Source organism: Equus przewalskii, chromosome 1, assembly GCF_037783145.1.
Source record: "Equus przewalskii isolate Varuska chromosome 1, EquPr2, whole genome shotgun sequence".
Classification (NCBI taxonomy): Eukaryota; Metazoa; Chordata; class Mammalia; order Perissodactyla; family Equidae; genus Equus; species Equus przewalskii.
In genome coordinates, this window is record NC_091831.1 from 80,617,255 (window position 1) to 80,642,665 (window position 25,411).

The window sequence follows — 25,411 nt, forward strand, 5'->3', positions numbered from 1 at the left end:
TGATTTTAAACATTTACTAAAATTCAAGAATATACACTTTTTTAATATTGTTACAAATAATATGTGGAAATGATACATATTATAAAATTATATAATTTATATTATATTTGATGACATCATGCGCTTCTGCCATCACTCTTTCTCCCTTTTCCACAAGCACATCAATGTCCCAGATAAAGACTGCTCCTTTAGGCCATATTCCAAAGCAAAAAGGATGTGGAGCAGAGCTGTGGCCAGTATGTTGCAAACATGTCAAATGAGTGACAAATAATCTTTTGTTACCATACGCCATTGAGATTTTAGGTTTGTTTGCTGCTGCAGTATAACCAATGGAAGCAGACTAGTACTGACATTGTTACCTAAAAAATGCAATGCTGACCAACAACAACAACAGTGACAAAGGCTGTTAAAATATGAGGGATTGACTCCAGGGGTGGGCAGCGAGGAAGCTATTGTTGGCACCTGGAATGATGGCAACCCCTGTTCTGTAGTGGTAAACATAATTCGGAGAACAAATAATGCACGAATAATTCTGTGCTTTCAGGCGAAGAATTAGGAAAACAGACTATTAAAAGAGTGCCTTGATTGCTGTGGGATGCATCTTAAACAAAGTACTACAGGAAAGAAATGAGCTCAGAAAATAATTGACCAGGTTGGAAGTAGGATGAAAAGGAATACAGGGAATCCAGAAATTCCAGGATTTGCAGTGTTGAAAGTTGCAACAATTTCTCACTTGTAGCCAGTACAAGATGAAATTTAGAAGAGCTGTGAGCAGAAAAGTCTCGTTAAAACCCAATCTCATGTGAAGTGCCAAGTTAATGGGGCAGTTGTGACATTTTACTAAATTCTGAAATAAGGAGTCACCCAATAAATCCTTTCAGTTGGACAAATGGCTCAGAGAAAAAGACCAAGGATAGAGAACCTGATTTGCTCAAGACACTGGTAATTAAGTCTACACGGGAGGATGTATCAATGAAGTGTGTGTAGCTATAAGCACGAGTCTGACATATCACATAAATTAAAAGCTTGTTATATTTTTGAAAGATTTGTACTGCAAAAAAAACCCAAAAGCAAAAACAAAAACAAATTCTGCTAGCCTGGACTAAAAGAGACTGTGATTTTTTGAGGTTTGAAACAATCCTTAAGTCCCAACCTTCTATGGGCAAAAAATTCATGCTGAAAAAGCTGCTCAGCACTTAAGGAGGTCATATTTTCTAATGAACAGAAGCTGTACTCACCACTGCATGGTTCCCACAAATGGTAGCCCTGTCCTGAAAATGGCAGTGTCCCACAAAATGCTGCTCCTTGAGCCTCGATCCCAGAATGAAGAGGACACAGAGCAGAGCCGAGCATCTGCAGCTGCAGAAGCACCTTTGTCAAATATCAGAGTTTATAGACAAGATTAAATGAGAGGTGCCAAAATGCAGAATAATCAAATGACAGAGGGGCTTGCCTGATTACAAAAGTCAGGACTTAAACAAGATGGAAATTCACTGATTCCACATTTATTAAGCATCCACTAAGTGCAAATCCCAGTGCTGAGCACTGAGCAGTGGGTGATGGAGTCAGGCTCCTCCCAAACGCAGGAATCCTCAGAGACATTTCTGACACTTCCGAGAGGGATGCGGCTTAGTGAGGACACGTGGTGGCCCATGACACCCTAGACTCACCTTCCACACTCTGCCCTTTTTGTTACCACCACTTGGGGATAAACTGTTAAGATGAAAACCAGGAAGATTCCTCTCCTGAATCCTGCTCTCCCCTCCTCCGCCCCACTCACTCTGGAGCAGCTCTTCACTTTGCCACCAGCCCAGCTGTCTGGGGCCCTGGCCACATCAGCCTTCCAAGACCAAAGATGTCAAGTGTTTGTCCCCAAAGCTGGGTAAAGATAAGGGTGTGCCCTCCTTATCCACTTCCTCCCACCTCAGGCTCCCCTCTTTCCCTCTCCAAGCAGGACCTTTAGCTGCAGACTTGGTCCCTGGGGAGCTGGCACCTGGTGTGAAACCCCACCAGCCCCCAGTCCTGGACAGGTGAGAAGATGAAGGAGAGCCATCGTGGCCGCCTCACGGAATAGACTTACTGGACAAGTCACTTCACTTTTCTGAGCTCCTCTTTCCCAGCCGTCAGCTGAGAATAACAACATTCCTCTGCCATGCCTCCCACAGCCATTGTGAGAAGCCAATGGAGTTATGTGCAAGCAAATGCCTTGTAATGTACGAAGTGCTATGCACACATTCATTGATACTATATCATTAGTCTGGTAGATCAAAAAGGCTTAAACTCTAAAAGTGAGGTTTTTTTCATTCATTTTACAAAGCATACCTCCCTTCTCCCCCACATCTTTGATTAAGACCAGGGGCCCTGAGTTTAGACTGCCAAGATTCAAATCCCAGCTCTACCAGGTACTAGCTATATGACCTTGGGAATGTTACCTGGTCCCTCTTTACCTCAGTTTCTCCATTTGTAAAATGAAGGTCAGAATAGTACCTGCCCAAATAAGATGCTCACCTCATGCCTGGCAATATGAAGCTCTAGTAAAGGGTAGCTAACATCACATGCAGAACTGACATTTTTGGGTATTGGGTTTTTATCATACTGTAGCATTTTTCTTCTTTAAGATTTATTCACTCTAAGGGGCACTTTCTTGGATACTGACTGCAATTCTCACAGGCTTGAGACATTGAAGCACACACGCACGTGCACACGCACACAGACACAATGCCATTCAGGAGTATTTAAACATGGGCTTTCTTCTCTGTAAAATTGAGTAATGGCATTTACTTCCTGGGAGTGTTGTAAGAATAAATGAGACAGAGTATGTAAAATTTCTTAGCACCGAGTGCCTGAAAAATTACTATTTCCCTTTCTCCCCACCTTTATGTCACCTGAAATCCTTGCTGTGGGGATCGTGCATGTGAAAGTGAACAGAACAGGCAAGATCTCAGAGTGCTCAGCCTCTAGCAGGAGACAGACAGCAAACAAGGGAAGACTCAAGACACTGTGAGGTAGCATGAAGAAAGTTCACGGGTCACGAAGGGGGAGAGAACAATGAGGAGCGCTTTCAGATAGGAGTTAGGGCCAGCTTCTAGGAGGACCTAAGACAATGCTCAGACCCCTTGGAGTTACTATTTCTCTTGTGCTTGTTCAGTTAGAGTTCACAGAAATCATTTCTTGTGATTATCTAATCTTGGGATGAAAACTGTCATATGGGTTTCAGCCTGAGCATGAGAATTGTTTTCCCTTTTGAAAAAGGCGCTGATAACAAATATAACAAGTCTTTCAGAATTTTGTCCTTCATGGATCAAAAAGTGTCTTTGGGGGCTGCCCTGTGGCTTAGGGGTTAAGTTCTCGTGCTCTATTTCAGCAGCCTGTGGTTCGCAGGTTCAGATCCCAGGCACAGACCTATACACCACTCATCAAGCCATGCTATGGCAGTGTCCCATATACAAAATAGAGGAAGATTGGCACAGATGTTAGTTCAGGGACAATCTTCCTCAAGAAAAAGAGGAAGATTGGCAATGGATGTTAGCTCAGGGCCAATCTTGCTCACACACACACACACAAAGTACCTTTGTACTTAGTCAAGAAGTTCCAAAGGGAAGAATGCTAATTAGCTTTGTCTCCCTAAGTAAAGGAGAGTAGTTGAATTGTGCTACAGATGGTAAACCTTCCTGGGTCTTAGGAGAGCATAAACCACAGTAAGGTAGCTTGGGGTGCCCTCCCCCACTTCTTATGTAACTGAAGCACAAAGCACAAGGGATGAGAAGATGGGAGGAGGGAAGACACTCACCTAAAACTGTCTGAGCTCTGACCACAGGCTGAAGAAGCTGCAATAGACATTTCATCATTATCCTCACAGCAGGATCCTTACAAAGATATGTGAACTTCTTAAAACTTAGTCTTCTTCCTCTTATTCTTCCTGGGACGGGACAGATGACCTAAACAAACAACGTGGCTGGGAGGGACTAGTAACATCCACCTGAGGACTTTGAAGTCATCCATCCTAGGGCAGGCACAGGGAGACGGCTTTCCGGACAATTCATTACTTTTTCTTTCTTTCTCTAAATCCCCAATGAATGAGCATTTCTTTTTACTGCTCAGTGGTAGACAGTGCTTAATTTTATTTCACTGTGCAAATGGACCAGGAGAAACTGAAATGAGCTATAAATGTTTGGAACTGGCCAAAAGAAGGTGTGGTCCCACAAAATACCCTCCAGGGGAAAATGACTACTCAGAAGGACCTGTCCCCAGTCACTTCCCTGGCCAGCCATGTTGCCCTGCTGGAGCAGCACCCTTGTCCTACTGCAGTTATGAGCACAGGGGCTGCAGAGCTTCCTGTGGACACGCCACAAGGTCCACTCCATGAGTCAGGGACCATGTGACCAGCTAGAGGGGAAGTTAGAGCTGCTCTCATGAGCTTAGGCTCATGCCGCCTGTCTGCTTTGCCAAACACCAAAACCATACTTTCCTAGTAAGTTGCAGGCTCTCCAGTTAACTCAGCCTTCCTATTTACAGCTTCCATTTATAGCGCTTCCATGCCTGGCACTGTGCTGAAGACCAAGAGATCAATAAAATACAGTCCCTGTTCTCAAGTACTTCAGAATATGTTGGGGAAAATGGAGACAGAAGCAAATACTGATGGGACAGAGTGGCAATGTGCCAAAACATGAGTATGAGCAAATGTTGTGTGAGCCCAGAAGAGGTGCAAAGAACTCTCCCTGGGGAAGTCAAGGAGGGTTCCATGGGAGAAGCAACATTTGCGTAGGTTCTTAGAGGTGGAAATCAGGAGACTGAGAAGGAGAATAGGAGTCCTCCAGACCAAGGGAAGGAAATATGCCAAGATTTCATGGGAATGATAAGAAATGGAGTGTTCAGGAATGAGCACAGTAGTGGAAGCATGGTATGATGGTCAGTTTTACGTGTCAACTTGGTTAGGCTACAGTACCCAGTTATTCAACCAAACACTGATCTAGATGTTGCTGTGAAGATATTTCACAGATGGGATTAATATCTACAATCAGTTGACTTTATGTAACAGAGGTCTAGGTGGGCCTAATCCAATCGACAGAAAGGCTTTAAGAACAGAACTGAGTTTTCCCTGAGGAAGAAGTTCCTCCTGTGGACAGTAGCCTCAGCTCCTGCCTGAGAGTTTTCCAGCCTGCCCTTCCTGACAGCCTGACCTACAGATTTCAGACTTGCTCACCCAACTCCAACAATCACATAAGTGAATCTTTGCAATAAATCTCTTCATGTATACACATATCCTTCTGGTTCTGGTTTGCTGATGGAACCCTGACAGATACACAGGGGAAGGGTGGAGGAGTGAGTGGATGAGAGCAGACAGGGCAAGATTGTGAAGGGCTAGTGCACAGAGTGAGTGCATCACCCTAAGGACAAGTGATTTTCCACAGTGTTTCCACCTGTATCAAGGAGAGAGATGACAGCTGGGGATGAAACAAGAAAAAAAGCCAATCAATCAACACTTCCAGCCCCTGCATTAGTTCACTTTATGTTCAGCTGGAGCATCTCCACTTTTATCTGCTTCCTTTTATTTGAAAAAAAGGATTCACTCTTCAGGCGTTAGGAAGCAACGATGCAAGAAGCATTTCCAGAATGATGGCATGAGGAGCTCCACAGATATTCTCCAGAGTGAAACAACCATTACTGGTGAAAATTAAAAACAAAACAAAAAATATTAAAGTGAGTGGAAATTGTCCTAAAAGCATACAGCAAATGAAGGAACATTTATCCAAGAAAATCTACAAATCTCAGTAAGAGCAGTGAGAGTCTGTGGCATTTAAGCCTTGAGCCATTCCCTCCTTCCCCTCCACCCAGCTCAGTGCAACAGAAACCCTATTCTGGGGATGTGCAGCCAAGAAGATAGAGCTCCCTTGTCCCCCAGCAAGGGAGGGGCAGACCACCACTATTTCTCTTCTCATCTGGCTCTATATTACAGAAGCTCTGTTACAGGCACGCTTGGCCGAGAGGTCTAAAGCTCCTTTCTTCCACCCTTCCAGCCTCCACTCTTAGGGCGCAAGTTCTATCCCAGGCACAGCAAGCTGAGAATGCTGGGTCCTGAGAGCCCTCACCCCAGATCACTCACAGGGTGGAAATTCCATGCCAAGAGAGGAGGTTCCATGCAAAGAGACACTGAAGAACAGCGGCTACTACCCCACTCACTGCCCAATTCACAGAGAAGTCATCTGAGAAAAGCATGCCACTGTCTCCAACCCAGCTCCAGAGCAGTGGCATGGTGGACCTGCCTAGGGAGAGAGGCAGGCTGTAAGAAAAGAGCTCCATAGTTCTGCCTAGGGGGACTGACTTTGTTTGGAAGAGAGCATGGTGAAGTTCAACCTCAAAAACAGTGGAGATTGTGGTGGCAAGAAATTAGGAGGAAGATGGCAGCTTAATGAGAGCAACAACCTAAACCATAAGCCAAGTAGAAATGTACATAGAAACCAAGGAAAGAAACAGCTAAGAAGAGTCTTCCTAGGTTAAAGCAATCTTCAAACACAAGTTACAAAGACTATTCCTGTAAAGGGTCCAAATTTATTTGGTGATCAAACTATAGAGCAATTTGTGCCCCCAGGAAACTATGAAAAACAACATAGCAATCAGCCATCAATTACTGGAGGCTAGTAGTGGGGTATGATACGAAAAGAAGCAGAAAATGTATTACATAAGGGAAAGAGAAAGTCAAAGAGAGCATTGCTAAAAACCTTGTCATCCCAGCTTGGAAATGCACATGCCCAAGGCTGTGCCCCTGAGGAGTGACATCAGAGGCCCTGCAACATTGAAGGGGAAATAGACTTCAATATATAGTGCAGTCAAGTCAATAAAAAATGAACAATCAAGTGACAAAAACCTGGCATGGGGTGCATGGGACTGGCGGAAATGAGTATCCAGAGTTGCTAAAAAAGTATTATCTAAAACATCCAGTTTGGAACAAAAAATTATGAGACATGCAGAGAAACAGGTAACCTATACAGAAGAAAAATTTGATCAAAAATATTAATCTATACATCCAAGAACCTTAGTGAAATCCAAGCAACAGAAATTGCCTTTGAGAGTCCAGATGTCAGACATAGCACAAAAACTTCAAAGCAACTATTTTAAATATGTTCAAAAAACTAAAGGAAACCATGCTTAAAGAGTAAAAGAAAATGTGATGAAATGTCTTGTCAATTAGAGAATATTTATAAAGACATAGAAAATATTTTTTTTAAATCAACAACCAAATGAAAATCCTGAAGTTAAAAAGTACAATAACCAAAATAAAAATTTCACCAAAGGGGATCAAAAGTAGACTTGAGCTAGCAGAAGAAATAGTGAAAGAATTTGAAGACAGATTGATAGAGACTGTGAAATCTGAAGAACAGCAAGAAAAAAAAAATGAAGAAAAATAAATAGAACTTCAGAGTAATATGGGAAACCATTAAGCACACCAACAGATACCTAATGGGAGCACTAGAGGAGAGGAGAGACATGTACAGAAAAAAATATCCAAAGTAATGGCTGAAGACCTCCAAATTTGATCAAAAATATTAATCTATACATCCAAGAACCTCAGTGAAATCCAAGTAGGAAAACACAAAGAAATCCACACCCAGACACCTCATGGTCAAAATGTTGAAAGAGCAATGCTGAAAACAGCAAGAGAAAACAACTTCTTGTACAAAAGGAAACCTCAATAAGGATAACAAATGACTTTTCACTAGAAACAATAGAGGCCAGGAGGCATTGGGATGGAAATTCAAAGTACTGAAAGGAAAAAATTGTCAGCGAAGAATCTTATATCAATTTAACAAAATGTAAGAAGTTTTAGCCAAAGTAATTAGGCAAGAAAAAGAAATAGAAGGCGTCCAAATTGGAAAGGAAGAAGTAAAATTATCTCTGTTCACAGATGACATGATTTAATGTGTGGAAAACCCTAAAGATTACACACAAAAAAACTGCTAGAACAAGTAAACAAATTCATCAAAGTTGGAGGATACAAAATCAACACACAAAAATTAATGGCACATCTACACACTAATAATGAACAATCTGAAAAGGAAATTAAGAAAACAATTCCAGGAGCTGGCCCAGTGGCATAGCAGTTAAATTCACATGCTCCACTTCAGCAGCCCAGGGTTTGCTGGTTCAGATCCTGGATGTGGACCTATACACTGCTCATCAAGCCATGTTACGGCAGGTTTCCCACATATAAAGTAGAAGAAGATGGGCCCTGTGCCCATCTTCCTCCAAAAAAAGAAAGTAATTCCATTTACAATAGCACCAAAAAGAATAAAATACTTTAGAATAAATTTCACCAAGAAGACAACAGACTTCAGAAAACTACAAAATATTGCTGAAAAAAATTAGAGACACAAATAAATGAAATGAGATCTCATGTTAATAGATGACTTCATGGACACTTAATATTGTTAAGATACCAATACTATCAAAGACAGTGTACAGATTCAATGCAATCTCTATCAAAAGCCCAACAATGTTTTTTGCAGAAATAGAAAGTCCACCCTAAAATTCACATGGAAGGGCATGGGACCTTGGATTAAAAAACAGCCTTGAAGAAGAAAAACAAAACTGAAGGCATCACACTACCTGATTTTAAAACTTACTATAAAGCTATAGCAATCAAAACAGTGTGGTATTGGCATAAAGACAGACATAGAAACCAATGGAATATAATAGAAAGCTGAGAAATAAACTCTCACATATATGGTCAGATGATTTTCAAGAAGTGTACCAAGACCATTCAATGAAGAAAGAAGAGTCTTTTCAACAGATAGTGCTGGGGAAACCGGATATCTAGATGTAAAAGAATGAAGTAAAACACTTACATCACACACAAAAATTAACTCAAAAAGGACCAAAAAGCAGAACTCAAGATCTAAAACTATAAAACTTTTATAAGAAAACAGGAGAAAATCCTCATGACATTGGGTTTGACAACAATTTCTTGAATATGACACCAAAAGCATAGGAAATAAAAGAAAAATAGATAAACTGGACTTGATCATAATTCAAAACTTTTATTTTGTGCACAAAACTTTTGTGCTTCAAAGAACACTGTCAGCGTAGTGAATAGATGACCCATGAAATGATACGAAATGTTCACATATCATATATATGATGAGATTAATATCCAAATTATATGAAGAACTCCTACAACTTAACAACAAAAAAATAACAGCACAATTCAAAATTCTGCAAACGGCTTAAATAGAAATTTCTCCCAATGAGGTATACAGATGGCCAATAAGTACATGAAAAGATGCTTAACATCAGCAATCACTAGGGAAATGCAAATCAAAACCACAATGAGATACCATTTCATATCCCTTAGGATGGCTATATCAAAACAACATAAAATAACAGTGATGGTGAGGATCCAGAGAAATCAGAACACTTGTGCATTGCCAGTGGAAATGTAAAATGCTGCAGCCACTGTGGAAGATGGTATGGCAATTTCTCAAGAAATTAAACATTGAATTGACATATGATCCAGCCAATCTACTTCTGGGTATAAACCAAAAGAAAATTAAAAGCAGGGAATTAAACAAGTATTTCACACCAATGTTCATAGCAGTATTATTCACAATAGCCAAAAGGTGAAAACAACCCAAATGTTCATCAATGGTTAAATGGATAACCAAAATGTGGTTTATACATACAATGTAATATTATTCAGCCTTAAAAAGGAATGAAATGACAAATGCTACAACATGGATGAAACATGTTAAACATTATGCTAAGAGAAATAAGCCAGACACAAAAGGACAAATATTGTATGATTCAACATATGAGGTATCTAGAGTAGTCAAATTCATAAAGACAAAAAATAAACTAGTGGTTACCAGGGGCTGCAGACAGCAGGAAATGGATAATTAATGTTTCATGGGAACAGAGATTCAATTTGGGAAGATAAAAGAGTTCTGGAATGGATGGTGGCCTTAGAAGCAAAAACATTATGAATGTTCTTAATGCTGCTGAACTGAACACCTAAAAATCAATATGATAGTAGTAAATTTTCTGTTATACATATTTTACCACAATAAAAAACACTTTTGTAAAATACAATTACTGGAAAAATGAACGAAGTAAAGAAAAAAAGATACATTTATTTAATGTATTTTTGCCATAATAATTAAAAGAATTTTACATCCAGCAAAACTACCTTTCAAAGATGAAGGTGAAATAAAGACATTCAGCAAAACTACCTTTCAAAGATGAAGGTGAAATAAAGACATTCAGAGATTACTATAATTAAGAGAATTCTTTGCCAGCAGGTGAACCTTAAAAGAAACACTAAAGAAAATTCTTCAACATGAAGCAAGTAACATCAGACAATAATTTGAACCCACCCAGAAAAACAAAGAGGATCAGTAAATGTAATTATATAGGTAATTATAAAAGACAGTACATTTCAGGACAATTGTATGTTTTTCTCTTTTCTTTCCTTAACTGATTTAAAAGGCAATTGCATTTTATATATGTGTGTGCGTGTATACACGTATATATATAGAGAGAGAGAAAAAACTGAGAGAATTAAAGGAAGAAATAGATGATCAACAGTAATATTTAGAGACTTTAAACCCCTACATTCAATAATGGATAGTACACCAAGCAACAGATCAACAAGATATAGAATACTTGAAAAATAGTATAAAACAATTAGCCCTAACACACGTCTATAGAACAATCCACCCAACAACAGCAGCATACATATTTTTCTCAAAAGCATGTTAAACATTCCCCAAGATAGGCCATCTGAGAGGCCATAAAACAAGCCTCAAAAAACGTAAACAGAGGAAATCATACAAAGTATGTTCTCTGACCACAATGGAATAAAATTAGAAATCAATAACAGAAGGAAATGTGGGGAATTCACAAATATGTGAAACTTAAATAATACATTCCTAAATAATCAATAGGTCAAAGAATAAATCATAAAGGAAATTAGAAAATACTTTGAGCTGAATGAAAATGATGATACATCATACCAAAACTTATGAGACACCGCTAAAGCACCACTTAGAGGGAATTTTATAGCTGTAGACACCTATACTAAAAATGAAGAATAAAAAATCAAACAACTCCATCAAAAAATGGGCAGGGGGTATGAACAGATATTTCTACAAAGAAGATATACAGATGGCCAATAGGTACATGAAATGATGCTCATCATCACTGATCATCAGGGAAATGCAAATCAAAACTACACTAAGATATCAACTTATATCTGTTAGAATGGCTATAATAACCAAGACAAATAAATAACAAATGTTGGAGAGGTTGTAGAGAAAAAGGAACCCTCATACACTGCTGGTGGGAATGCAAACTGATACAGCTGCTGTGGAAAACAGTATGGAGATTTCTCAAAAACTTACAAATACCATATGACCCAGCCACCCCACTACTGAATATCTATCCAAAGAACTTGAAATTAGCAATTCAAAGAGACTTATGCAGCCCTATGTTCATTGAAGCATTATTCACAGTAGCCAAGACGGGAAGCAACCTAAGTGCCTGTTGACTGATGACTGGATAAAGAAGATATGGTATATATACATACACAATGGAATACTACTCAGCCATAAAAAAGGACAAAATTGTCCCATTCACAACAACACAGATGCACCTTGAGGGCATTATGTTAAGTGAAATAAGCCAGACAGAGAAAGCCAAATACTGTATGACTCCACTCATATGTGGAAGATAAACAAACACATGGACAAAGAGATCAGTGGTTACCAGGGGGAAAGGGGGAGGGGAGTGGGTACAAAGGGTGAAGGGGCTCACCTGTAAGATGACTGACAAATAATAATGTACAACTGAAATTTCACAATGTTGTAAACTACCATAACATCAATTAAAAAAAGGATACAAAAAAGTAAAGATCTCAAATAAATAAACTAAACTTCACCTTAAGACATTATCAAAATAAGAGAAAACTAACCTAAAACAACAGAAAGAAGGAAACAAGAGCAAAGTGGCAAAGAATAAAATAGAGGATGAAAATTAACAGAGAAAATCAATTAAACCAAAAGTTGATCTTTGAAAAGATGAACACAACTGAGAAACCTTCAGCAGAATAACAAGAGAGAGATTGATTAAGGGGTTCGAGGAGAGAGGAGACGCAAGTATCTAAACTCAGGAAGGAAAGAGGAACATCAGCACTGATCTGACAAAAATAAAAACGATTAGAAGGTAATACTATGAACAGCTGTATGCCAACAAATTACATAACTTACAAGAAATGGACAAATTCTCAGAAAAACAGAAACCACCAAAGCTGACTCAAGAAGGAATAGATCTATAACAAATGAAAAGATCAAATCAATAGTCAAAAAACCACCCACAAAGAAAAGCCCAACCCAGAAGGCTTTACCACTGACTACTACCAAACATTCAAGGAAGTATTAAGACCAATTCTTTACAAACTTTTCCAAAAAGTACTAGTGAAGGAACATTTCCCAACTCATTTTATGAGGCTGGTATTAACCTGATAGCAAACCAGAAAAAGACATAATAATAAAACTAAAGATCAATATCTCTTATGAATACAGCCACAAATATTCTCAGCAAAATACTAGCACTGAATCCAGCAAGATTAAATAGAAGAAAAAATAGTATACATCATAACCAAGTGAGCTTTGTCTAGGATTGGAAGGACAGCTTAACTGAAAATGAGCTAAAGTAACACTCCATATTAATCGAATATAGGAGAAAAACTGAATGATACCTTAATTGATGCAGAAAAGAAGCATTTAATACACTCCAACACCTTTTCGTGATAAAACACTAAAAAACAACAGGAATAAAAGGAACTTTCTCAATTTGGTAAAGGGCACCTATGAAAATACCACAGCTAATATCATACTTAATGATGAAAGACCAGATATTCACCCCTTAAATTAGGAACAAACAAGGATATCTGCTTTCACCACTTCCATTCAACCTTGTACTGGAGGTTCTGGAGAAGGCAATTAGGCAAAAAAAAAAGAAAGCAAAGGCATTTAGACAGATGAATAAGAAGTAAAACTATTTCTATCCTCACATGACATAATCTTGCATAAAAGGAATACGCACACACATATGCACACACACACACACACACAAAACCATTAGAATTAGTAAATTAAGTTTAGTAAGTTTGTGGGTTATAAAATTAATGTAAATAAATCAAATATTTTTCTATATACTAGCAATGAACAATCTGACAATAAAGCTAAGCAAACAATTCTATTTACAGTAGCATCAGAAAGAATAAAATATCTAGAAATAAATTTAACCAGGGCAGAGAAAGACATGTACACTGAAAACTATAAGATAACGATGAAAGAAATTAAAGACACAAAAAAATAGAAAGGTATCCCATGTTCTTGGATTGGAAGAATTAATATTGTGAAAATGTCCCTTCAGCCCAAAGTGATCTACAGAGTCAGTGCAATCCCTATCAAAGTCCCAACAGTATTTTTCACAGAAATAGAAAAAACAATCCTAAAATTTGTATGGAACCATGAATAGCCGAAACAATCTTGAAAAAGAAGAACAAAGATGGCGGCATCACACCTCCTGATGTGAAACTATATTACAATGCTATAGTAATCAAAACAGCATGGTACTGGCATAATAATAGACACATAGACCAATGGAACAGAATAAAGAGTCCAAAAATAAACCCGCATATGCTCAGTCAAATAACCTATGACAAGGGTGCCAAGAATATACAATGGGGAAAGAAAAGTCTCTTCAATAAATGATGTTGGGGAAACTGGATATTCACAGCAAAAGAATGAAAGTAGACCCTTATCTTACAGCACTTACAAAATTAACCCGAAATGGATTAAAGACTTAATCGTAAGACCTGAAACCAAAACCATAAAACTCCTAGAAGAAAACAGAGGGTAAAAGCTCCTTGACATTGGTCTTGGCAATGATTTTTGGATACAACACCAAAAGCACAAGCAACAAAAGCAAAAATAAACAAGTGGGACTACATCAAACCAAAAAGCTTCTACACAGCAAGGGAAACAATTGACAAAATGAAAACGCAATGTACCAAATGGACGAAAAAATTTGCAAACCACATATCTGATAAAGATTTAATATCCAAAATATATAAGGAACTTATACAACTCAACATCAAGAAGAACAAACAACCCGATTAAAAAAATGGGCAAAGGATATGAATAAACAGTTTTCCAAAGAAGACATACAGATGGCCAACAGGTACATGAAAAGATGCTCAACATCGCTAAGCATCAGGGATGCAAATCAAAACCACAGTGAGATCTCACCTCTCGCCTGTTAGGATGGCCATTATCAAAAAGTGAAGAGACATGGGGCTGGCCCCGTGGCCGAGTGGTTAAGTTCACGGGCTCCGCTGCAGGCGGCCCAGTGTTTCGTTAGTTTGAATCCTGGGCGCAGACATGGCACTGCTCATCAGACCACGCTGAGGCAGCGTCCCACATGCCACAACTAGAAGAACCCACAACGAAGAATACACAACTATGTACCGGGGGACTTTGGGGAGAAAAAGGAAAAAATTAAAAAAAAAATCTTTTAAAAAAAATTTAAAAAAAAGTGAAGAGACAACTGTTGGCCAGCGTGCAGAGAAAAGGGAGCCCTTGCACACTGTTGGTGGGAATGTAAATTGGTGCAGCAACTACTGAAAACAGTATGCAGGTTCCTCAAAAAATTAAAAATAGAACTACCATATGATCCAGCATGCTTACTTGTGGGTATATATACAAAGGAAATGAAATCAGGATCTCAAAGAGGTATCTGCATTCTGATGTTCACTGCAGCAGTATCCGCAGTAGCCAAGATATAGAAACAACCTAAGTGTCTGTCAATGGATGAATGGATAAAGAAAATGTGCTGTGTATGTATATATATATAATGAAATACTAGTCAGCCATAAAAAAGAAGGAAATCCTGCCATTTGCAACAACGTGGATGGACCTGGAGGACACCATGCTAAGTTAAATAAGCCAGACACAGAAATTAAATACTGTATGATCTCACTTACATGTGGAATCTAAAAGTGTCAAACTTTTAGATTTAGATTTTTAGAACCGGAGAGTAGAGTTTACCAGAGGCTCAGGGTGAGAAGAATCGTGAGATGTTGGTCAAAGGGTACAAACTTTCAGTTATAAGATGAATACGTTCTGGGGATCTAATATACAGCTATAGTTGTTCATCACATAGTTGATAACCATAACAACATAATAATAATATAGTTAGTTATTAACTATAGTTAATAATACTGTGTTGTACACTTGAAATTTGCTGACAGAGTAGATCTTAAGTGTTCTCACCACACCAAAAAAAATATGCTAACTATGTGAGGTGATGGATATATTAATTGGCTTGATGTGTTAATTGCCTTGATTGTGGTAATCACATCACAATGTATCTGTATATCAAACCCTTATGTTGAACACCTCAAATATATACAATTTTTTAGTTGTCAGTTATATCCTAATAAATCTGGGGGGGGGGGGAACCAAAAATAAATAAATAGCTTTCCTTCAAAAAACAGGATAAAATATTTAGGAATAAATTTAACAAAAAAGTACACTGCAAACTACAAAACATTATTGAAATAAATTATAAAAGATTTAAATAAATTGAAACATATCTCATGTTTCCAGTTCAGAACACTTTATATTGTTAAGATAGCAATATCTCCAAACTGATCTACAGCTTCAATGTAATCCCTATCAAAATACTAGCTTGGGTTTTTTTTTTGCAGAAATTGACAAGTTGATCCTATAATTTATATAAAATATAAATAGCCAACATTCTTGAAAGATAGCCAAAACATTCTTGAAAAATAAAGAACAAGGGTGGATTCACACTTCCCAATTTCAAAACTTGCCAAAAAGTTACAGTAATTGAGACACATCACGCTGACATACGATACACATATTGGTCAATGGAATAGAATTGAAAGCCCAGAAATAAACCCCTACATTTATGGTGAATTGATTTTTTTCTAAGGTACCAAGATAATTCAATGGAGAAAGAATTGTCTTTCCAACAAATTATGCTGGACAACTAAAGATTCATATGCAAAAGAATGAATTTTTTTAATGGGTCCCTATATCACAGCATACATAGAAACGGGCAAAATGGATCATCGGTCTAAACGAAGAACTAAAACTATAAAATTTTTAGAAGAAAACATAGGAGAAAATTCTTGTGATCTTAGTATAGGCAACAGTCTTTTAGAAATGCTACTAAAATTACAAGTGACAAAAGAAAAAATATATAAATTGGGATTACTCAAAATTAAAAACTTTCGTGCTTCAAACATAACCATCAAACAAGTGAAAAGACAAGCCACAGAAGCAACAAAATATTTGTAAACAATATAGTTGATAAGGTACTTTTATCCAGGATGTAGGAACACTTACAACTCCATAATAAAAAGATAAATAAGCTAATTTTTTAAATGAGTCAAAGATCTGAATACACATTTCTCCAAAAAAGATATACAAATGGCCAATAAGCATGTGAAAAGATGCTCAGCATCATTAGCCATTAAAGAAGTGGAAATTAAAACCACGAGATACCACTTCACAGAGAATATAATGTGTTGGAGAGGATGTAGAGAAAATGGAAACTTATAAATTGCTGATGAAACGTAAAATGGTACAGCCACTTTTGAAAACAAACCGGCATTTCCTCAAAATGATCAACATAGAGTTACCATATGATCCAGCAATTCCAGTCCTAGTTATCTCCCCAAGAGAAATGAATACATACGTCTACACAAAAATGTATGCATGAATGTTCATAATAGCCCAAAAGTGGAAACAACTCAAATTTCCATCATCTGATGAATGGATAAACACAATGTGGTACATTCATAAAATGGAATACTATTCAGCAACAAAAGAAATAAAGTACTGATACATTCCACAATATGGATGAATCTTGAAAATATTATGCTATGTGATAGAAGCCCGTCACAAAAGATCACCTATTGTATGATTCCATTCATATGAAATGTCCAGAACAGGTAAATCTATAAACACAGAAAGTAGATTAGTGTTTGCCCTGGCTGGAAAGATGAGGAGGTAACGAGGTGACAAAAATATACTAAAACTGATTGTAGCGATGGTCTTGCAACCATCTGAATATTACTAAACACCATTGAATTGTACACTTCAAATGAGTGAATTGTATGGTATGCTAATTACATCTCAGTGAAGCTGTATAAAGGAAGGAAGGAAAGAAGGAAGGTAGAAAAGGAAGCAAGCATTGATGGTCTTTAAGTAAGGCAGTGAGATGATCCTATCCATGTTACAGGGAAACAATTCTGATTAGAGAATCGGAGCGGGAGGGGGCAGTCAGACTAGAGGCAAAGGGCTTAGGTGGGAAGCTGTTGTGACAATCCATACAGGAGATGCTGAAAGCCTGAACCAGCACAGAGACAGTGAGGACAAGACGTAGAGATGTTCTGGAAACTATCCCATGATAGCAAAGTTTCTGTAAAGCAAACATTTCATTTTCTGCATGAGTATAAATTACTACAGTCCTTGGGAAAGTAGCTTAACAACGTGTTACAAAGGTCTCAAAATGTTCATATACTTTGGCCTATTCTTAAGTCCTTATCTTAAGAAAAACTTTTTTAAATGTTTTAAGCACAAGATACATACTATATAGCATTATTTATGAAGGAAAGCAATCTAAATACCCAATACTAGTGGACTGATTAAGGAAATGGTGGTATATCCATGTAATTGAATATTACACAGTCGTTAAAATATATAAAAAGTGAAATTACATAGGAAAATATGTCATAATATTAAGAAAAACAGAAATTTGACATGAAATTGCACATACAATGCACTCTTAATGGTGTAAAAATGTCTGATGTGAAGAATTTTCACTAATTGCTTTTTCTGCTTGTTGTTATGAATTTTGTTTCTGTACCAAACTTTTCTATATTTTCAACATTTTCTACAATGATAGGTCACTACTTTTGTCAAAAGAAATATATCGTATTTTGTTTTTTAAAGAAAAATAATAGCCATTTTATTCTTAAAGGACAAACGCACAGCCATCCTTCACACCTCCTCCAGGGTTTCCTGGAGTACTATCTTGCCTGGTAGGGGTCACGTTCCACTTTTGTGCTGTCTTCATCCATCTCATCTCAACTATGCCTTTCATGTCCTACAATTTGATTCCCCAAGAACCCCTTTGCTGTCTGTCTTTTGATGAATAAAGCCAGTCCCACTGAAATCTGCCCTCCCCTCCACCCATAGAGGTGGAATGACAGGTACCCCTCTCTGCCCAGAGTGGTGGTCCTGCCAGGCACAGGAAGCAGCAGGATTTGCCATGAGGTAGAGCCCAGGCTCACAGAAATGGTGAGCCTACCTTTGGCCTGTCTCTGCCCATGCCTAAAAATGAGTGTACAAAGCAGGTGACTTGACATACCCACCACCTCAAATGGAAGGAACCTATTTTTCAATTTTAGCTCATTTCATGACTGAATGACCACCACAGTCTGAGCCAGTTCTGAAGTTGGGGGTCGGGAGGGTGATGGTGGGAATGAGGGTGTGGGGGAGGTGTAGGCGAACACAGAAGACTTTTGAGGTCAGGTCGCGGCAGTGGATAGCTGACCACCGGCGGGAAGCTTCCCTCTGGCTCACGCTTTCCACTAACATCCCTTCCAGGCCTCTGCCCACCGCCAGTTAGCACGCCTCCAATTACTCCGCCGGGCAGCCTGTTCCCCAGGTACCGGCTCTAACCCCTGGAACCTTCTTGCTGTGGAGTCCATCTTCTTCCCTAGGACTTCCAGCCATTGGTCCACTCCCATGAGCCATCTCCAAACAAGCCTGACTCCTTTCCCACCACGCACCCACCTCCTGGCCCCCGAGTTTCTTCAGCCCCTCGCCTCCCAAGAGCGCTGACCTGCTCCAAACAACCTCTAAGTGGCCACACGTGGGTTTTCTTGTCCTGGCCTCCCTCTCTCTGGCTGCCCTGCCTCCCATTATACACTAACAATCTCGCGGCCTGAGCATGGCAGGCATCTGACTCACCTCGGTGCCCGCCTGCACCCGGCCCAGAGTGACATTCAACCAAGCCTGTGTAAGAAGTCAATGCTGACAAAAGTCTCTGCGTTGCAGATTCCACCCTCCTCCAGGAAGCCTTCCTGACTCACCAGGTGGGTTCCTCTTCCCGCGGTAGACTCCCAGAGCATCGCTGCTCTAAGTAGCCACAGCGGGAGTAGTTGCCGGGGTCGTGCGGCCTCACCTCACACTGAGAATTTGGTGAGAGCAGGGACTATGTCTCGTTTCCTAGCGTTCCCGGGAGCCCAACCCCAGAGCCATACAAGAGCCTGGCACCGAGGGATACCGAGGCAGGAAAGATTGGTGAAGAGTGGTAACAATGAATGAGAGACCAAGCGAATGAATGGATGGATAGATGGATGAGGGGACGGGACGGCAGCTTAGGCTGCCCGGGTCCCCTGACTGCTGAAACAGACACCAAGCCGAGGAGGTGAGACGCAGGAATGGGTGACATCTACGTGTCCGAGGCGGGTCCCATCCGGTCAGAGCTGCAGGAGGGCGGGGCGGGGGCGGGGCTGGGGGGGTAGGAGGGGGGCCTGGGCCGGGGGTGGGGGCGGGGCCAGGCCCGGGGCCAGGGCGGGGCCTGGCCGTGGGCGGGGCCGGGGAGGGGCGGGGCGGGGCTGGGGGCCGGAGGCGGGGTCCGGGCCCTGGCGGTGGGAGGAAGAAGCAGCCGGGTCGGCTAGGCGCGGACGCGAGGGGACAGGCGCGGAAGCTTCGGACGCTCGCTGCGCCCACGGCTCGTGGCGCTCGCTTCCCGCCACCATGCCCTCCTACACCGTCACCGTGGCCACCGGCAGCCAGTGGTTCGCTGGCACCGACGACTACATCTACCTCAGCCTCGTGGGCTCCGCGGGCTGCAGCGAGAAGCACCTGCTGGACAAGCCCTTCTACAACGACTTCGAGCGTGGCGCGGTGAGTGCGCGCGGCCGGGGCGGGCTGGGGGCGCCCGGGACCCGGCGGGCGGCAGAGGCCCAGCGCGGGGAGAGCCTTCCATCCCCTCTGGGCGGCCGGGATCGGGTTGGGGCGCGTCCCGAACCCCGTCAGGGCGGCTGGGACCCCAGGTCGGGGGCGAGGCGCTTCCAGGGTGAGGTCTGCAGGGGGCTGCGCTTCTCCCCTGGGAGCAGAAGGTGTAAAGCTTGCTCTCATTTCACAGATGGGGACCCGAGGCTCTGAGAGGCCCCTTAACTGGGCGAGTGCTGCGGGCAGCATTACTCGTGCCCCCTTTCCGCGGGTCGTCAGGGTGGAGGGGTGTGCTCACGGAGCTTGCGGGTCCTTGCTCTGCTGTGAAGCACAGGTGGCACCTCGGAGCAGCTGCGAGCTGTGGGGAAAATGCGCAGGTCTGGGGGCCTGCGTTCCCTCTCGGCCTGATCCCTAGCCCACTCTGTTCCCTCTCTGGGCCCCAGTTTTGCCAAATGTAAAATGGAAGGGATGGCTTCAGGCCGGCCCAGGAGTCCTGGGTGAGCCCAAGCCCAGCTGGTGGCCCAGAGTGGCGCTAGCCCATGTCTTCTCACCTGGGGAGCTCACATTCTCAGGACAGAGGGATTTAGAAGGAAGGACCAAGCGAACCCAAACAAGGAGAAGCCTTTTGCAGACCTGGAGGTTGTCACTGGCTCCCAGCAGAGTGCACACTAGGGTACACTTCCACCCGAGGTGTGAGGCTCAGTGGAGGAGGAAGAGGGAAACGGGCTTCCCCCTCCCTCCTCACTAGAGACCCGGGAGCTGTGGGAGTTCAGGGAGCAAAGGGAGCTGGTGTGTGTGACACCTCTAGTCTGTGGTGCCGGGTGCTATGTGAGGCTGTGCACAGGTGGCCTCATTTAGAAGCGGGTTCCTGATGCTGACCTGGGCGTGAATTCCAGCCTGATGGCTTTCTCTATGAACATGGCAGGTCCTCACCAAGCACTCAGTGATGTGCCCAGCCCAGTGGCAAGCACATAGGAGGAGCATTAGATGACTATTGTGATAACCCCAAGACGCTGCAGGTGCCCAGGGAATATCTGTTCCCTTCCACCACCTCCAGCCCCTGACCTGGACCAAAAAGATTTAGACTTCGCAAAGCTGTCACCACTTAGTTGGTTATGAGGTGGAAGCATATGAAATTGCTCATAGCTGACTTTGACAAAGAAAAGTGGCAATTTTCTTGTGGTTCAACCAAATACGTCTTGGATAAAATTCATGAAGTATGTTTTAGGTCTGCAGAGCCTAAAGTAAGTAAATAATAGTCCACTCCTTTTCGGAATTCCAAACTCAAAGCGGGCTTGATCCCTACCCAGGAGCCTCAGAACTTCCCTCTAAGCTGGCCTGGCACTTAGCAAAATTCAGCATATTAACCTGGCCTGAGCGCCTTTCTCTTCAAGGGGGTCAGGTGTTGAGTATAAGAATCTATTGTTTGATTTCCCCAATCAGGGAACTGGCCCTAAGGACAGTGGTGCGAAGGCCTAATGAGTCTTCTGCTGGGGATGACACCGGCTGCCATTCCTGAAGCACCTTCACTTATTCCCATTATTTCATGGATTCCGCCAACACTCGGGGAGGAGGAAAGGGTACAGACTACTTCCCTTTTATAAGTGACCACCGTGGGCCCCGTTCTCCACACACCACACAGGCTGGGCTCACACTGGGCAGCACAAGGCACCCCACGTGTGGCTTCTCCCCGGAGAAGACAGAGTGGTGTGGCCCTAACAGGTCGTTGGAGGAGGGGTGAGGCCCTGCTCTGTTCATTATTCCCTCCCTCTATTCTGGCTTCGCCACCCTGAGAATTCATTCAAATGACACTGTGATTAAACACCTCAGTGAGAGTCCCAGAAACAAATTTCAGGAGCGATTTGCATGTCACATTTCCATTGAGGTGAGAGAGGGCAGGTCAGGGGGGGCTGCTGCACTGCAGAGGAGTCAGCCGGCTCCCACAGGCTCTTTGAAAAAACCAGCTTTTGAGAAAGTTCCTGTTGATGCAAAGTTACTCCACACTTTGTCTTGCACATCTCAGAGCTACTTCCTCATGGTCCAGCCAGTGTCCCTTTAAGGTCAGTCTGTCCCTTAGAGGAAATACTTGGTAAGAAAGTACGGCTGTTTCATTTGACACTCATGCACCACATAATGTTTCGGTCAAAGAGCTTTATACACAGTGGTCCCACAAGATTACTACCATAGAGCCTGGGTGTGTGGTAGGCTACACCATCTAAGTTTGTGTAAGTGCACTCTATGATGTTCGCACAATGACGAGATCGACTAATGACGCGTTTCTCAGAACCAGAACGTATCCCTGTTTAAGAGACGCATGACTGTACTCAGGAAAGTGCTACAGTCAATATGGTTAACACAGTAACCGTAACAACAATAAAGACTATTTCCAGGCAACCAATTCAGTCATTTCCAGGTCATTGGCAGATCAACACCCCCAGTTCTCCATGCACAATTCAGTCAAATAATGCACAAGACTGATTTTTTTCTCAATATGTTGGTCACAAATCCCTGATTATTCTCCTCAGCGTTCTTCACAGTGATTCAGGACCCCAGGACTGGGAATCCCAACCCCTCCAGGTGCGATTCTCCGGTAGATGGTCGCACCTTCACTGGCTCCCCTCGGTCTGCTGCAGAAAGCCCAGACTGTGGACTCGAACAGCCCAGAGTCCAGCCCAAGTCTAAGCGCATTTGACAAACTGACTTGTTTCTTTCACTCTGAATTTAAAGTAATTCCAGTTGGATCAGATGACTTTAACAGGTCTGAAGATTTCTGGGAAGTCCTACTTGGCCCATTTTCGTTCCATGACAACACTTTTAGGAAAGCTTAGGGCAATAGAGTGATGTTTAATATATTGTCCTTGAATATATTCAGTCAGTGTAAATGAGTCTTATAACTATATATACTTCTTAAATATATTCAGTGAATATTCTTATATTCATGAAGAATACATTCCAGAATACCTGCTTCTCGAGAATAAGAACATATTAATGAAGAATAAATATTTCCTTATCATCCTGAATCTCTGTCTCTATCCCCATCTTCCCTTTCTGTCTCATCTCTTCCCTACATTCTGCCTCCTCTTCCTCCTCCTCATCCTTCCTCTACTCCCTATTCCCACAATCCCCTAATACCCCATTTCTCTCTGCTTTTCTGCTCCACTTTCTCCCTACCTCTCTCTCTCCCAGTCTCCCCCAGCTCCTCCTCCTCTGCTGCCTCATTCCCCGGCTCTCTGTCCTGCACTTTCCCCTCTCTGCTCCTCAGTCTCCCTGACCACTGCCCCCTTTCTCCCTCTCTCTGCCCCTTGCTCTCCCCTGCTCGTCCTTGTAGTCTCCCCTCTCTCTTGTCTACCCCTTAATCTTCCTCTCTCTCTGCTCCACAGCCTCCTCCTCTTCCCTCCCACTCCCCATCAGCTCCCCTGCCCCAAGATGAGCATCCCAGGCAGGGCCACATCATGACTGTCCTTGCTCCAGCAGAGAGAGCCCTCTCCCTGTCCCAGCAGCAGCAGGGATCTGGGGCAGAGACCAATGAAACCTTTCTTAAAATGCTGATATAAAGATCAAATGAAAATTGACCAGCTAACACTTTGCTGAAATACTCAAAAGCCTTAAAACCATATATCCAATATAGAATTGAGAGCAACAAGCGAAATCAGCAAACTGGCCCTTCCATGAAATGAGGCTGATGAATTGCATGTTTCCCTGCCTCCATGTCTTTCTCCAGCATCTGACCACTGCACCTGATACCTCTGCCCCAAGGAACTCCATGCTCCAGCCTCTGCCTTCTGTGTGCGAATTCCACACCGGAGGGAATTGCTCTAAGTTCCCTACATCTGAAATGCCCCGCCCACCTCTTCTCCTTCCCACTCACCTCACCTCTGAAATCTTACCAGCTCATATGAGCTGCCTCACATGCCGTCTCTTATGAAACTTTTCCATGTCCTTCCACCCCACCCCATGTAGCCTCTTCATACTCAATCAAGAGGCTGAACCAGGGCTCAAAGCCGGGTCATCTAGCTTCCAGTCCAGGGCTTTTCCCACAATGAGGCCGCGGGGAACAGGGGCAGCAGCCGGGGCTGGGCCATTACACAGGTGTGGATTCTAATCTTGGGACCACCAGTTACTCATAGCACAGTAACTGCCTGACCTCTCTGGGCCTCAGTTTCTCTCTGTAAAATGGGATAATCTCCCACTCAGCCATGCATATGTACTGTATTTATTGTGGGCCTGTTATGGGCCATTCACTGTTAATATTGTTCACCTTACAGAGTAGACATGAGAAGTCAATGTGTCACAGCAAATAGATGACAAACACAGCATGTGCCCAGCATACTGACCCACAGAGAGGAGGGAAGGAGGTCATCACAGCTTGTAACTCTGTGTACTTTCCTAAGGCCTGACATTGCTGTTTAATGTACATGACCCTAAGATCTTCCTGGAGGCCTTTCTCTATCCTCTGTGACTCTCCAGTAGTGGCTTTCTTGGATGCCTGAGCCGCAGTCACCAGACTTTGTCCCTGAGACTACCTGAATTGGGTTGGACCGAACTCCTTGGAGCCTGGTTCACCTCCTGTAGTACCCGGCCTGAAGCCAAGGTCAGCCAGAGACAAGCCACACTGCAGGCCTGTCCCTCTCTCCTTGCCGAAGACACTGTCAGATGGCATATTGAGTCCCTGTAAGTCTGTCCAGTCTGTTCATCCCGGGTGAAACTCCAGGGCCCTCTACCAAGCACCTGCAAGGGTGGGTTGAGAAGGGGGACCTAGAGGGTCCCATTCTCCTGTGACTGCATCACAGGTGTGCTGAAGGGGGACCCCACTGTCCCATTCCCTCAGAGAAGCTGCTTTATCTCTCCCTTGTTGGTCACCACCCACAGCTGCACGTCTGACCCTCTCTCTGAGAATCCCCCAGTCCTGGTGAGGCTCCCTTAGCATCATGCCCCTTCTCTTTGTATTCCAAGGTGCTGGGCTCCTTCCTCCCATAAGAGTGCCCACCTCAGATGCTCATGGTGCCTGTTACTTTAGAATGACTGTCCTCTTCCCCATCACCCCAGCCTTCCTGGCATCCACCCCCAGACACCTTCAGCCCCCTCCAGCCCCTGGAACCACAAGAAAACCACTTCCCCTGGAGCAGCCTCTCCCAGCCCCAGCCCCAGCCTCACCACACTCTGACTTCCTTTTGCTCAGACTGCCCTGCCAACACCAAGAATGCCCCTCCCCTACCCCCATTCTCACTCTGGCCTCAGAGCCCCTTCTCCAACCCCACAGCAATTCCCTCCAGGTTTTGAGCCAAGAGGTTTGAGCTCATGAACTCAGTTTCTTTCTCCCACATCTACTTCTGGCTACTCAATTGGGCAGGTGTAGT

At 42.5% G+C, this 25,411-nt stretch overlaps 1 protein-coding gene across 1 annotated transcript in view; it reads left to right on the forward strand.

Annotated features, from left to right (window-relative positions):
• Positions 1–19,711: 19,711 nt before the first annotated feature.
• ALOX5 (arachidonate 5-lipoxygenase) overlaps positions 19,712–25,411 on the forward strand; it is a 56,549-nt gene continuing 50,849 nt past the window's right edge. The window contains exon 1 of the mRNA XM_070569187.1: positions 19,712–20,006. Coding sequence (XP_070425288.1) covers positions 19,857–20,006 — 150 coding nt within the window. The 5' untranslated portion in view covers positions 19,712–19,856. The remainder of the gene's footprint in view (positions 20,007–25,411) is intronic.